Source organism: Thunnus maccoyii, chromosome 2 (assembly GCF_910596095.1).
Source record: "Thunnus maccoyii chromosome 2, fThuMac1.1, whole genome shotgun sequence".
Lineage (NCBI taxonomy): Eukaryota > Metazoa > Chordata > Actinopteri > Scombriformes > Scombridae > Thunnus > Thunnus maccoyii.
The window spans coordinates 23,643,101-23,659,496 of NC_056534.1; the positions used below are offsets into that span (position 1 = coordinate 23,643,101).

At 41.8% G+C, this 16,396-nt stretch overlaps 1 protein-coding gene across 7 annotated transcripts in view; it reads left to right on the top strand.

Annotated features, from left to right (window-relative positions):
• Nucleotides 1–16,396, top strand: part of LOC121908717 (microtubule-associated tumor suppressor 1 homolog) — a 69,738-nt gene that overhangs the window by 45,972 nt on the left and 7,370 nt on the right. For 6 of the 7 annotated variants that reach the window (XM_042428986.1, XM_042428961.1, XM_042428976.1 and 3 more), the window contains 4 exons: nt 4,335–4,376; nt 6,918–7,036; nt 7,281–7,628; nt 13,564–13,630. In XM_042428986.1, coding sequence (XP_042284920.1) covers nt 4,335–4,376; nt 6,918–7,036; nt 7,281–7,628; nt 13,564–13,630 — 576 coding nt within the window. The remainder of the gene's footprint in view (nt 1–4,334; nt 4,377–6,917; nt 7,037–7,280; nt 7,629–13,563; nt 13,631–16,396) is intronic. The other variant, XM_042429010.1, reaches the window with a different exon arrangement.

Below are 16,396 nucleotides of genomic sequence, written 5' to 3' on the forward strand. Positions count from 1 at the left end.
ATGGATGTATAGGGTTACAATAGGGCCGTCAGATATCTTAACACTAGTGTGTGTGTGTGCACATGAGTCTGTGCGTGCGTGTGTGTGTGTGGAAGCTTTCTGCACGAGTGCTTCAGCAGTGGCGTGATGAATAGCCATGACTACCGGCTCCTTTTAGCTGCGATACCCACGCCTAGAGGGGCACCAACCACGTGACTCACACACACATACACAAACCAGAAATAGCCAAGGACGCATCTGGCTTTTACTTATTCAACCATTAAAAGGGTGCTCTCTATTTGTGGAAGGCTTGTGTCTTCTGACTAACATGGCAGAGAATCTTTACTCACTGTTAATGGTGTTTCTTCTGTTATAATGTAAAAAAAAGGAGCTGCAGAGCATCCTGTGAACAGTTGTTTGTGGCATTAGTGCTATGTGATAAGAAAAATCAGTGAGACAGAGAGGATGTCATTGTGAACAACTGTCATTGAACTTAGACTGCCAAGCTAACAAGACACAACAGTGCTCAGTGTTAGCATTGCTTTGACTGTTTTAGATCTCTGCTGTAATCTCAGCTGAACAGAAAATAAGGCAGTGGTAAGTCAACTAGAGCAAGCAAAATATCTGACTAAATCAATAAAGCTGCTCTTTTTTTTTTTAAAGCGTGCACGTGGTCATGTCAGAGTCAAAAACATGATCCACTGCCAGGCGTTTCTAATCAGAATTCTGTTTAGTGAAAATACAGAATACAAAGTAATCACATGTGGGATGTGCATATGAAATTGATTAAAAGAGGAGCAGCTGTAAATGGGCAGAGATTAGATAATCCTCCAAAGACACCAGAGAGTTGAACATTTATGCATTTTTGCTTTGTTCACAGGGAGCAAAGAAGCTAATGGCAGATTTGCCCAGTTTAACTTCATCAGCTTCACATGGTTTTGACTTGTATGTTTGCCAGTATCATTAGGCCACTAGGCTTACTCTGACACATAAATTTCTTTCATGTGTCTTGGCTAAATTGCAGACTAATTCCTTCATCATCTTGGCAAATCGTCTTGATCCATTTACTCTCTGCTGGAAAATTGTCTGCATGTTTTTTCATGCTCGGCAGCAAATTATCTACTAATCAGCTCATGTTCTGCAGCCAGTATTTTCTAATTTGAAGTTTTTGCTCATAAGAACATGTTCTTCCCTGTTCTTTGGTAAATATTCCTGCTCAACCGCATCACCATCACGCTGTTTCTTTCTGAGTTGCGCTGTGTGTATTCTTACCAGCCCATCTGATCCCAGCAGCACGTGTTTGGCTGCAGTATGTTTTCTCAGTCTGAGCTCCACAGACCCACTTCCCCGCTGCTGCCTGCCATCGCCCTCAAATGTAGGTTAGAGCAGGCTTTAGTCACCACATGTGCGTGTGCGCACACACTCTGCAGAGACACGTGTGCACACTGCACAGTGGTTCAGCTAAGGCTGTCCAATCGTGCAAGCTTTAATCTGATGTGGAGGTTGCTTTTTTTTTCCTAATGTGGTGGCAGATGAGGGCATTAGAGGATGTATCTGCTGGACTGGAATATTTTCCAGGCTCAGCAGAGGTCTACAGTAGATTTCAGCTGCAATGTTCTCTAATTGTAAAACTAGGTAGAGATGTTCTCTTTGAAGAATATCAGGGGCAATAATGTGCAGTTTATCTTTTTCGTCCACATCTGGAGCTGCATTTGATCTAGAAACCTCATATAAAATGAGTAACAGTTGTTTAACACAGTGTCTGCCTCTGGGACCAAAAATGCTTTATGTTTCACTCAAAAACAGCCAGCGGTTGAAGTGGTTTAAATTATCTGTGCATTAATGTCACTGTGGTTGTTGAACCTCTTTAATGAGGAGCAGGGTATCATTTTCATACAGAATTTCTATTTCAGTCCTTTTTTTTTTACTCAGCATGTGGTTTGTGAATTTTAAATATACTTCAGTTTTTCTCAGTGGGATGTCTTGCCACTGAAGTGGTTTGGCTCACCTATATGATGATAACCATCCAGAGTTTGGTTGTAGCCTTACAATCCCAGCCTGACTGGTTAGATATTCTCCACAGCAGTGTTACCCATACATAAGGTCATGCAGAGCCATTGGCTGCATTTCTATCCAACTGCCAAGTCAATTTGAAGCAAACCTTTGAAATGTTGCCAAAAATAAAATGCTAATTAGTTGTTTCTCCAACAGTGTTAGTTAGTGAATAGTGTTGTTTGGATTCTGGTAATGTTTTCCATTCCAAGGTGGTCAAAAATGCAGATTGCATATATTATGCAGATAATATAGTGCAGCTTTTTAAAAATTCAGTACATGCTAATATGCATAAATATATTTGGATGAACTATTGTCACACAGTTTATATGTCTCTGCCTCTACTGAGCTTTTTCTGTTTTTACTCTATTCAACATCTTTTTGTGGAACTAAGAAAAACAGTTTTCTCACAGTTCTACTGAGACCAGCATGCACCGAGAGTAAAAACGTCAAGCAGTCTGTCTCTCTGTGATCATGCTGGATGACACGAGTGACCGGGTGACAAAAATGATCACAGGTTGTTGCTAGGTAACCAGATGGTCTAGTTTGCATGTAAACAGGGTCATATAGTGGACACACACTTGTGAACAGTGACTGCTCTGCATGATTGTTCCCAAGGCAACACGTGGGAACAATCTGTAACTGAATCTCGTAGCGTAGAGACAATGAAATCTATCGATCTAATCATGACAAACTCTTGATTGCCAGTCCTGCTGTCAGTTTGATTTGGTCTTGCACAGTTGCACAGTTCCTCAAGCAGCCACCATCACTAGACATATTTGGTACAGTAAAGACTCTCTCCTCTCCTTACATCTCATCATAAACCCACAAATCAGTGCATGTTTATTCACAGGTCTTCCTGCTGTTGTTGGAGTCACTGTCAGATTATGTTGTGTAGTTTCAGAACAGTGTTTGTCTGCAGCCTTTTGTATGGCTTTGTGTAGTTTCAAATGTACAAACAAAATAATATAAAAGATTTCTGCAAAGATTACAATAAGTGTGCTGGAATGAATTTGAGATTATTAAAATGGTCTTGTCTAGTATGAGCCCAACCACTAGAGGGCACAGAAACACACTGTCCCTCCTTATAAACATCTGCATGCTTACATATTTAGTTTTTTTATCATCTTACTTATAACAGTTTTAGTGTAGTTCTAGATGCCTGTGATTGATTTATAGGATGCCAATTTAAGCTCTGTAAATCAGTTTGAAATCACCTGCTCCACAGACAAAACCTAATCTAATCCAGCCTCTATTGGAATCTTCTTTTTCAGATCCTTCAGATTAGATTATATTTTTGTCATTCGAGTAATCTGAATGCAGCAGGTTAAGGAGATTAGGATCGCCACAACTACCTGGAGTGTATGTGTTGCTGTCCCTGTTTTTCCTGCTCTCTCTGTGAGGCTGACACACTTTTTTGTCCTGCAAACACACATACCGAGTAATCCAGCGCTAATCTGTCTCTGAAGCGGCGGTGTTTGATTTGGCCAGCACCACATGGCGGGTACAGTAAGCTCACAGTTTTTCGGCCTGCACCGGCTCTGTTGACGGAGGATTTGTCTGAGTCTGCGTTAATGACGGGGCTTATTAAAGATGGACCCACAAAACTTCTTAATCTAATTAAACCTTGATGTTGCCAAGAGCCTATTCTACTTTTGGGAGGCAGGTTTTACAGATTCAGGATTTTTGGTATCTGTGTCCTCATCACACAACATGTATTATTCCTATGTGTGGTTTACATTATTACACACATGAAAAGTGAAGGAAGCTTGTTCAGGAAGCTCTGTGGACTGTTTCAGGATGCTCTGATGAAGAAACGGCTCATTCGCTTTGCTTTTTCAACCTCTTGAGTCAAAGCCCCCACTCCTCCTCCACATGACCTTTTATTCCTTCACTCAACCAACCAACCAACCAACCCCTGACTAGTTTTCCCTCAATGATTCAGTATACAGCAGGATTCCTATTGAGTGATCAATTGGTACACAGGATGACTGACGTAATAATGATACTTATCATAAGTGATGTAGAGCTGAAAATAAAAACAGCTGCCATACACTGCATAACAAATAAGAAATATATGAAATGTTTTCATTCTTATGAATAATTGAAACTAATTCAGATGGTCTCTACATTCAATTATTGGACTGCTGAATATACAGCCAGCATTAACTATGAGGCCCACAATGATACAGTCTCTTCAGGTATCATATGTTACGCAGGTCATCTCACTGTGTACTGAAGGAGACTCTCTCCTTTACTCCTCTAACGTGACGTGCATGCTAACAGTCTTGTTTCTCTCTCAGTCTGGGCTCAGCAGCTCTGCATGACTGCCTGGCAGACTCCAGGTACACACCTGCATCACCCAACACTCAAACAGACCATGAGCAACAACAACAACAACAAGCTGTTATTTTACCTGCACATTTTCAACACCAGACAAACACTCCAGATGAGATGTGTTGCTGGTTGCTGTCAATTAGCAGCAGCAACTCCCTCGCAGTTATTTAACAGAATTGAGTTTTGAAATAGAATACAAATCAAATGGGAAATTACATTTTTATCATCTTGGTTGAAGTGAACATGTAGCCTCCCTGAGTGTCCTCAACAGCTAATTCCCATGCTTAAAAATGGAATTTGCATTGGTTGACACACATGTTTCTCCTTAACAGTAATTTAGCTTGAAGTGTAGAATGGACATTAAATTAATTTCATTCAGCTTCCTTTTTTTCTGCAACTTTTAATTGAAGACACAAGGAATGCAAGCGCAAAATGAACATGAAAGCATAGCTCTGTGTGTGTGTGTGTGCACACGTGTACACCGTCAGTTTTTTAATTTCTTTAATTAGAGGAGGAAATACAGTGACAGTGTGTTATATCTCTCACGCTCACCAACTTGCTGTAATCATTGTCACATATCAGTGTTCATAACTGGTCATACTGGAGTCTGTTTACAGATTATCTTAATGAGCCTGGATGAGATTTGTGTGAACTCAAGTTAGGTCTATGTTTCTATCCAGGTGTCAAGTGACTTTTGGCCAAGTGTCATGTCATGTCATGTCAGATCTGAATATCCATCAGGATAAACTGAACCTAGCGCGCTGTTTAAGTGATGAATCAGTAGCTGATCCAGCAAACCAGGGGGTTGTTTTCAAACTGAACTGATGAAGCATTTTGTACAAACACTCTGAGGAAGCGTCTTGTCTCCTGCGGCCCTTCAGTGTGGGACTGACAGCAGCAGCAGGTTGTACCGTGGAGCGATCAGGGTGTTTGCTTCTGTCATTAGATGCTTCTGAGGATGACTCATTGATTAAAGTGAGTCAGTGTTTGACAGCATTCAATTCAGCTGTTGCTCAAATGTCAGTGCGCACTAATGATTTTCTCCTCTCACACTGAGGTGCACAGCGGTCCGATCCATTTTAATTATTTTCGTCCTTTCTTGTTCTTCACTATGGTTGATCAACAGGCTGATATAAAGCAGCATGTTCTGCTTGGTGTCTGCCAGTAGGTGGCAGTATCTGTGAGGAAGCCACTGCTTAACCCTTGTTGAGCAGGTCTGAGCATTAGCGCTAGCTACAGTTCCAGTTCAGGAAATGTGAATTACAATTTGGATGAGGTTTTCAAATGGTATGAATGAGGACCGATCGTGACCTGACCCTCTCCAGTGCTGTGCATTGTGATGAAATCTCACATGCCATAGATGAGCTTCTGGTTTGAGACAGACTGAATTTGACTCTTGATGAAAGTAAAATTAGAGAATGAGAATTTCAACTCATTAGAGCGATCCCTCAGAAATAATCTGCATCTTCAAAGCATCATATTGCAGATGACAACACAGCACTCATGGTCCTGCAGGCTGCACTGCTTTACTTGTCCAGTGACTGCACTTCTGCACAACCTGCAAAAACTGTTCGACTTCATACAAAAATCCATTGTTAATTCTGAATTATTTACAGGCTTTTTGCACCTCACTTTTTGTCTGGAGGCCCCACTGTCAGTGGTTGAGCAGAGCCTGTCAGATGTCCTTGGAGCTCCAAATGAACTGAGATGTGATTTTTGTTGATTTTCAGTCAGTGACATCAGTCAAATCTGTGATAAGTGACAGTGGTGGTAGTGGTGCTGATGACTGTGTTAAGGTTTATTTACGAATATTTATGAAGTACAGTGAGCTTTATTTCTAGTCAGGGAACCACTCTGGAGCCTGTGGAGCCAACATATAAAAGATGTAAGAATGGAGGGAAAGGTAGTGTAGAGAGAGAGAGAGAGGGAGGGAGAGAGAGATGCAGTGTAATGAGATGGACTGCAGGGAAAGACGAACTGGAAGAAACAACAGTGAAGCAGAGGATGTGTGTTCTCTGTCTCGCTCACTTTCTCTCTCTCTCTCTCTCTAATTGCTCTGTCTCTGGTAATGCACTCCTTAATGCACACCAAGGACCCATCACACACACACACACACACACACACACACACACACACACACACACAGACTGGCCATCATTACCACAGAAATCCCATGATGCATCTGTCTCAGCATAGAACAGTCAGTAGGGCGTATTCTCATTTACCAGATGAGAGCGAGTGTGTATGTGTGTGTGTTTTCTGTGTTTTGGATGTTGTGATGGTTGAGCCCAGACCCCAAACTGACTGATACTGTGTGTGTTTATGTTCACATCCTTTCTTTTGTTTCTTCTTTTTACTCACATTGCTTCTGTTTGTTATTTTATTCAGAGGATGAACAAGTGTAGTTTCATGTCGTGACCCTGCTGTTGTGTGTACTTTACAATTTGTTAATGGGATGAGTGTATTTTTTGTGTGTGGGGAGTGTGTGGACACCATGTTGAATGTTGTACCCGCTACCCACACACTAAGTGGACGCTGTTCTCTTGCAGTGGACAAAAACAAGCCCCGGGAGGCACCGGCAAGATCCACAAACTGCAACAGCAGCTCACAGCTATCAGCACCTGCAGGAGGAAACAACCAGAACCAGCAGCAACCTCCACCAGACCTGGTATGTCCTCTTCTTTTAGTTTTTTAGCTTTAAGATGCTAATTCAGCTCCATCATGGGTAAGACACAACATCAGTGTTTACTGTCTCCTTATCATTACTGAACAGACTCTCCACTCTTCCTTTCTGACTGCCGGTGTGTTGACCTGCATAGCTTAGAATATTTTATACTGACAGTTAAACCCAAAATTCAAATCTTTTGAAAAGCGTCTGCATAGTGAATGTATGTGGTGTTATTTCCTGCTAGGTACCGGATGTTGTAAATGCAAATGCACCAGCGACATCAGTTCTCCCAGTGCCTGCTGTTGATACCGCCAACAATGGGGCAGGCACCACTGGAGCCTCTGGGCTCGGGTTCAAAGCAAGAACCGGGTCACGGTCCAGCCCCAAAACAGCATCCCGACTACAGAGCGCATCCAAGCCTGGCGTGGTCGGAGCTGTCGTTGCAGACGGGACACTCACGGCTAAACAGAACCAGAGCAAAGAGCAGGCAGAGAAGAAGAACCAGGCCATCAACCAGCTGAGGAAGCTGCTTGTCCAGGGGAATAAGAGAGTGGAGGCTCTGGCTACAGTCATCCAACATCTCTTCACTGAGGTACTTCAGTTTTTTCTATGGTTACCAAACTGAAAAATTATACTAAAATGCAGGCAAAGAGCACACTATTTAGCTGTTTGAAAAATGAATATGGTAATTGTCCAGTACTGCTGTCGGTGATATTGTTTCATTATTTAGGGTTGAGAAGCTTGAAGTACAGTAAATACTGTTTGGCTGCAAGACAGGTCATGCATGAATCAGCCCACACTGCTAGGTTTGCATACTGACCACAATGCAAATGTGACCAGGCAGTGATTCCTTTTTAAATGAAACGAACCAATAAGGTCAGGACAAATATAATGGTGTAACAGTGACTTCATGTGAACAGCAGTTTGCAGTTAGCTTGTTAGCTAGCTCTGCTGTATCTGGTGTGCACACAGATATATTCTCTGATTTCCTAAATCTCAATATCAATGCTTGTGTATTGCTTTGAATTTCAACTGTGACCTTTGTTGACCTTCAAAATATCAAAAGTTAACTGGGAGGAAATTTTGGGATTCGAGTGCCACAACCAAACATTCAGCAGATCCAGCAGAAGCTAACATTGGTTTCTAAGCCTACTTAGGGAGCTAAAAGTTTGCTCATGTTAATTGAGAGGATTCTTCTCATGTTTTGAATTTTGAAATAAAATCTACCATATTATACACGACTTCAACACAAGTCAAATGGCTTCATATATGCTTAGCCATAGTTTACACACAGTAAATTCTCATAGGACGTCTGTGGTCGCAACAGCCTTACCAGAAATCCTGCATAGAATATGGTGTCTCTTTCTGTCTGGTGTGGCTGTATCAAACTTGGTGTGAACATTTTGGATGTAGCCTCTTCTAACCCATACCTCCTGTTACTGAGCGATCCCCCCACAAATAATAATACTGTTTGTGGTAATAGGCTGTGTTTCAGTTGATGGGGATGGGTCCCTTTCTTCTGCTGGGGCACCACGCCACTTTAAAGGCAGATAGGATGGACGTGTTTGTACATGTAAATACAGTATGGTCTAGCGCAGCTTTAAGGAGGTAAATTAGGGGAAACGATCGGTTATCTGCACACCTTCCTTCCCCTTCGGCAAATTAGAGCAAAGCACCCGCAGCCTATAATTAAAGCATCAGTCAGCAGTTGTTGGTGATATGGCAGTGTTGCTATTTAAGGTGCTGGTTGAGATGCTTGTAGAGGAGGAGTAGAGTAATGGCTGTTTTTAGTAGGAAGCATCGAGACAGCAGGGAGAGGCTTGTCTGAGTCCACACCCAGTTGCTATTAACAACAACAACACATGATGCCATGGAAACATCCTGCTGCTGGCACTGATGTGCTGACAGATCTGTGAGTGTGTGTGTGTGTGTGTGTGTGTGTGTGAGAGAGAGGTTGCTCTTAATTTGAGAGTGTTGTGTGTGTTGTGTGTAATAGCTATGTGATTGTGGTTAGCTCTACCTAGCATTAGTGCCTGTTGTCAGCTGTGATGGGGTTGTTTACAACAGCTGATGTTACCCTATTAAGATGTATGTAGTATGTGTCTGTAGCACACATCTCGAGAGGTTTCCTCAACAAGCTCTTTCATGTGTGACTGACTTCAGTCAGGCTCAGCAGCTCTGTAGCCCCGACACTTCTATTGTTTTTTCAAGGTATAAGTTGAATGTTTTTGAATAAAACACTCCTATTCCTTCCTGGTATAAACACACTCTTTCCTTTGGTATGCCATAAACACATTAAGAAACTCCTCAGGGGATGTTGGGTCTGAGTGAAAATTATTATTAATTTAAAGAGTAAATAATTCCAATAAAATGTCGTCACCTCCAGAAGACCTTGTACAGTTTTGTTAGGGGGTTAAACATGGCTGAAGTCAGTTTATACTGTATTGGGCTGCTTCATCACAGGTTGAAGGCTGCTGATTGGCTCAGCCAGGGACCAGGATGTGTTAATCACAGAGTCCCGGACATGGATAGGCTGCTCTGTAAATATTTGCTGTTTGACTACTGGGGCTAGTGATTTTATGTTTGCAGAGCATAATGCCATGTGAAATAAAAAAATGTTTGCAGATAAATACTCTCTCTGGTTCTGCCTCAATATCCATCAGTCAGCTGGGCTCACATTCAGTAGGCCTCTGCAAAACCCTTTCCACTGTTTTACATATGTATGAACCTTACACTTTGAACATATCTGCTGTCACTTTGAACTTTCATCTTCTTACTCTTACCTATATCACTTCCGCTAGAAGGTCAAAGGGCCCCGCTTGTCACCAGATAAGCGCCAGATCTGTTTTGCAGGGGCTAGCTAAGAAAGCAGAAATGTTTCAATAACTTATATGCATGTACAGACTATTCCAACTGTTGATATTGGCAGGACAAAGTCATTTGGTGTTGGCGTCACCAAATTGTCATCCTGCATTGATGATGTATTTTCCTTACGTCCTTGTCAGGGATGCATCAGAATGCATTAGCATTTACACTACAAAAGAGACCAAGTGTAAACAGGGTCAAGGTGACCCTTCACTGATTACATACAACATGCAAACAACACTAACAAGTGACTTATGTTATATTCTTTTTTTCAAGGTAATAAAATGTACTCGACCTCAGGCATACACACACACACACACTTGTCTTCAGTGAGTGTGTGAGAAGCAGAGGACAGCTGTTATCTGCCCGCATGTCTCTCTCTGAGAGAAAGTAGCTCATTATCTGTAGAATAACCTGTTATCAGCAGTAACAACCCTGCACACGTACATGAGTGAGTGAGTGTGTGTGTGTGTAACTGTTGCATAACTTTCAGGTTAAGCTTTTTGAATCAGCCCCTGATTAGAATGGTTTTGTGTATTAGGATAAATGCTCCATTTCCGTGGCAGTTTTCCAGCAGAGTATTGTGAAAGTGGGACATGGGGAGAGCTGTCAGAGGTTTACAGTGCAGCAGCCCTCCTGACTGGGTTATTGATTAGATGGACAGCCTGGTGGAAGGTGGAGGGGAGAAAGGGAGTGATGGACAGAGGAGAGGGAGGTGGTGGAGGAATGCAGCAGTCCTGGAACTCTGTGATTTGTGTGTCTGAGATAATGTGCACTTTATCTCAAGCTTGAATACCAGCGCTATCTAATCTGTTCTCCACACTTGAATAGGTGACTGCTGAATATAAACTGAACACTTGACGCTGAGCTACCTTCCCCTGAGGCCAGGCTGTGGGGCGGGAGGGGGGGGCTGTTTGGTGTAGTGAAAGGGGTTGGGGCTTTAGTTTGGGTGGGTGGGGTTATCAGGATACTCCACCCATACTAGTATGACATTAAATACAACTTCTCTGTCTATTTTGTGCACTTTGTGAGTGTTTCAGATCTCGGTGACTATAAATGGCAGCAAAAAGGGGGTGTAATTAAAAAAAAGTTCCCCTCAAAGCTGGAAGTGTCTTTTTTAATTTAATAGCTTGTATTTTTATGAATGGAAGTTTTCTTTTAATTTCCATTTCTGTCTGTTAAGTTTAGTAGCTTTTATTTTGAAACCAAACTGGACATACTGAGAGTTATGGTAAAAAAGAAAAAGACAAATCCTCTTTTTGAGTGTTGGTAATTTTGTGGCGTACTTTGAGAACATGAAAAAAAAAAGAACAAGAGAGACAAATACTACCCTGAATTTAAGAAATATGTTCCAGCTTTTGCTCTTTTCTGCACTGTGAAATTTCAGCTTGTGCATATTGGAAAAGAACAGCCTGTGTAAACTTAAACATCATAAACACACATAGAAGTAGAAAGTTAGAAAAGATATGCGTAAAGACAAGAGAGGCGTGTGTGTTGTGTGTAAATGACAGATAAGAATAAAGATATAAAGAGAGGAAGGAGGTGCAGGAATAACTCACATTCCTCCATCTTACAGTATCCAGGCAGGAGGAGGAGAAACAGATGGAGGGAGGAGGGAGGACAGGGAACTCTGTGGTTAACAGGTAGAGAGTGGGAGGAGTGTAAGTGGCCGAGTGAGCCATCAGTTACACACACACACAGAGAGAGAGAGAGAGAGAGAGGGGGAGAGAGAGAGAGAGAGAGAGCGCGTCTCATTCAGGAGGAGTTTTTTTGCAGTTTGTGTCGTCCACTGGTGTTAGAGCGAGAGAATGAGGGAGAGGAAGGACTGAAAAAAAAACAAGGGAAAAGCACATTTTGAAGTGTGTGTGTGTGTGTGTGTGTGTGAGAGAGAGTGTGAGAGTGTGTTTGTGTGCGTATGAGTGTGTCTTCGTTCACCGCGACATGGGCTCCACAGCCAGCAAAGCCAGCAAAGCCAGCAAAGCCAGCAAAGTCCATCATAAGGCCCCCCCTCATCGCCGCAAGAAGAAACGCAAGGTGTGTGTGTGTGTGTGTGTGTGTGTGTGTGTGTGTGTGTGTGTGTTCACTGCTGTAGATGTTTCTGTCTTTACATGTGCCGCTCTTTTCTTTCTCTTCACTGCTGTTGGTCTTTCTGTCAGGGAACTCTGATCAACTCTCCGGAGAAGTCGGGGATTAAGGAAGGAATTTTACAAACGGGTCACTTTACAGGAATTTAGCGGAATGTATTTTCCATTTAGTTTGACACACTCATTGTATTAACCGCTGATTTTTTTCAGTCCAAACCTTTTAAGTTATGAAATAGTTCACCAAGGCCACAGCGGGCCTGAACTCTTTCATTTTGACTGACTTATTTATTTTTCTCACCGACATCTTTCTACAACTCCAATAATCTCTCATATATCTGCAGTTAGTTTTCACTGCTAGAAACATTCGCTCATTTTCACAAGCTGTCTTTGTGCTACTCATTCTCATTGTTGTCTCTCGTCTCTATCTGCTCTTTCACTTAACTGACCCCTCAGACAACAGATGGACTTTATGGCTCTGTGTGTGTGTGTGTGTGTGTGTGTGTGTGTGTGTGTGTGTGTGTCTTTGAAAGCAAGAAGGCAGGAGCACAGGCATGCGGTTTCCATTGTAAATTCCACTACTTCTGCTGTTAAACTACTGTCACTTATGCATGTTTTCTTGAGTGTAGACGTGTTAGAAAGAGTAAATGTTATGCAGTAATTCATTCAGACGGGGAACTATAGGAGCATAATGTTGTGTTTTGGAGCGCAGCAGTGCACTTTGGTACGCTCAAGTTGAAGTGTGTGCTAGTCCACGTGTTTACAGTTGTGTAGGTGTGTGAGTCTGGTGTAGGCAGCTTTGTAATCTATGTGTGTGGTAGAGAGTGAAATTAATAGAAAATATAGAAGAGGCTTGTGTCTGGTTATAAATGTATACATGATTGAAAAATTATATGTGACAAAAAATAAAAGTTATATGTGTGTGTGTATATAAAAATTATACATTTACAATTACAGTGGAGTTTTTCAAGTTTTATCGTCATGTGGAGATTTTTCAGTCACAGTTGCTGTTGTGAGCAGTATAAGACCCTATCCTGTCACCCTATATTAACAAGCTTACTCTAAAATGTAGGAAAGTACTGTCTCCTCTCTCTGTATTATTGCAATCATGGTCACAACCTTGCTTCAGCTGACCTTTACAAAACTTCCTTGCAGTTAACTATAAAGCCAGTGATCGCAACCACCTATATGTGATCGGTACAAACTTTGAAACACAGAATGACAAATGTCTCTGGGTGTATCTGAAAATCATCCTTTATATATTGTCATTATGTATGTCTTTGCCATTTTGTAGTGTTGTCCAAACATGTTCCTGGTCACTAACTGAGAAGTAACCACCATTGAACGGGGGGGGGGGGGGTTAGTGTTAGTGAATGGGTTAAGGGTTAGGGTTAGGATTAGTGAATGGGTTAGTGGTTAAGGTTAGTGAATGGGTTAGGGTTAGTGAATGGGTTAGTGGTTAGTGTTAGTGAATGGGTTAAGGGTTAGGGTTAGGGTGAATGATTTTGAATACAGCCTCAGTGTGCATTTATCAATCTGCTCGTCTGATTCTGAATAGAGTCTCTTCTTCTCTCTTTCTAGCGCGAGGAGACCTTAAAGCAGAAGAAGGAGTTGTCACTGGAACTGGCAAACCTCCGAGACGAGCTGGGTAAGAGAGGGATTTTTTCTACACATCCACACACCCTCACGCTCAAGTGCTTGTTCATTCTCCTACGCATTTTCTTTCTCTCGCGCGCATTTGCATATGACACATGCATACAAAGCTTATCAAGGACAGGTCAACCGCCATCCGCGTTATTTCAGTTTATAATAGTGAGGTGCAGCTGCTCCTCGTTCTCTAGAAAGGCTCAGCGTAGGAGAAGCCTCTGCACAGCCACCTGTCAACATATTTGGCATCTGCACACTGCACCTGTGTTTTTATCAGGTTGTTATGTTTACATGAAGACCAGCAGATTATATATTAACATTAAGAAATTTTCAGGGTTTAAAATTTGAGACATTAGTGTGATTGCTATAAACAATTTTAAACTGACAGCCTGTAGCATTTCATTTGACAATGTGTGTGTGTGTGTGTGTGTGTGTGTTTGCCACTGGGAAATCTGGGGCCCGTTTCACTGAAGAGGTTCGAGAGCACTGCTAACACGCAGGTCACAAATGGGGCCAGTGCCCCGTTTAACAAATACTCACAGATAGCAGATACATTTGAGTCCTGCAGTCGTCTTGCATGCCCATGCATAAGTCGCAAGTATGGTGTTTCTTTTGATTATTTAAACATTTGAAAATGAACACCAGAGGAAATGATGTCATTTTGCAAGTTGCAGCTTGCATGTTGCAAACTTGGTGAAATGGGCCCCTGCTGCACAAACAGAGTAGCTTGATGTCACAAAACAGGAAGTGGGCACTGAAGTGGTCAAATGAGAGTTTTTTATTATTCTTATTGATATTTTAAGCACATTTAAGAACTAGCAGTCTACTAGTACTTGTATTAATAGTCGCACACAAAGGCCTTCCTTAATCCACACAGTCAACCACTGCCCATTTGAACAATCTAGAGTCAAAGAAGTTCAGTGGAGCTTTCAATGTAAGTGCAGCAGATGAGTAATCTTCAATAACAAGAGATGATCCTTCCACATAATGCAGAGCGTCACCTGGAACCAGTTGGGTGAGTTCAGAAAATAATTAAGGAACAATTTCCGTGTCTAGTGTACGCGTGTGTTTGAGGTGTTTTTACTCAGTAGTGCTGCAGCATCTGACAGCCTGCCATTTAACTGTCATTGTGACAATGCACAAGTTCAACCATAATGGTTACAAACCATGTGTTTACAAAGAAGGAAGGGAAAACAGGCAGGCGAGGAGGAGTGTAGTGTGTGTGTGTGTAAGTGAAAGCGGACACTTCAGACATGCATGATGTATTTTATTAATATGCTTAATGCCAGTGGTTCTTTCAGATTGACTTACTTTCATCTGCTCACAAACTGCCTGTAGTCCAGTAACATCAACACATCCTGACACACTGTATGTGTCTCTTAGAATAAAGCTTTCTATTCATGGATCTGAACACAAAACATTTAGGTCACATTATCTGACATCCGCCGGAATTAACATTACAGTTTGTGTCCTAAATACTTACTGATACTGGTATGTATGGACTTGGATAGCTGGGAGTGTGTGTCATGTCAATAGCACCTCTGCTAGTTTGGCTGATACAGCACACACACACACACACACCTACAGACACACTAATGCACCATACAAACTACATACACACTCACTAGATACATAGTGTGTGTTTGTGTGTATGTGTACGTGAAAGCATGCATTTATACACACACTCACACACACACACACACACATCCATTGGCATATTAAAAATAACCATGAATGTAACTTAAGCTTATTCGAGTATTTGAACACACACACACAGACACGCGTTTGCTCTGAATGCCATCTTAAATTTGGCTTCCACGTATACACACACAAACTGCCTGCCTACAGCACATACACACACACACACACACACACACACAGACACAGCAGAACATCTCATTCACCATCACTTTCTTTGTAAAAACACCCTCTCTTTTTCCACTTTCCCTCTGTACATCATTCTGAGCAACACTGACTATAATCTTTTCTTTTACTGCGTGTTTGACTTTTGGCCCATCTCTTTACACACAGAGCTGAGGAATCTCAGCAATGTATAGACCCCTGCTGTCAACACACACACACACACACACACACACACAGCTGTCTGTTAAACCTTCATACTCTCCAAGTCAAACAGACAGGAACGACCTGTTCCTGTCTTGTTGGGTAATGTTAGGTGGTTTAATAGTTTTTTACTGTGAAGTTTTACAGTGCAGTTACTGTACCGAAACCGCTGCAACTATTAGCATCAGGTCAGAGCAGCATTCCTGCTTACTCTCCTACAATACAGGTCTTGGTCACCTTGAAATGACATGTAGTTTACTCTGTAATGATCAGAATAAAAGCAGAGATTGCTTCAGAAGCAGTGTGTGAGAGAGGTTTATACTCAGGAAGGTTTCAGCCAAACAGGTTGAAGTCTCCTCATTCTTTGATCTATTGATCTTGGGGCGCTTGAACCTGTCCATGAACTATGTGCAGAATTCCCCTTTGGCTGAGTGTTTGACAGTTTTATGGTTTGCTGTCAATAGGAGGGAGAAAGCTGTGAAAGATGTGTTAATTAACCTCTTACCATGCACCCAATTTTCATGCACAAGAAGAAAATAATGAACCCAAAATAAAAAGGTTACTGTTCTTCAACCCTTTTGATTACAGTCATAAGCCTGGTGTCATTTAAAAGATTAAAGTTTTACAACCAAAAAGTCAGAATGAGTATAAGGGATACTGAAAATAGCACCACCAAGGCTAAAGTGTCCCACGATTGGACAGT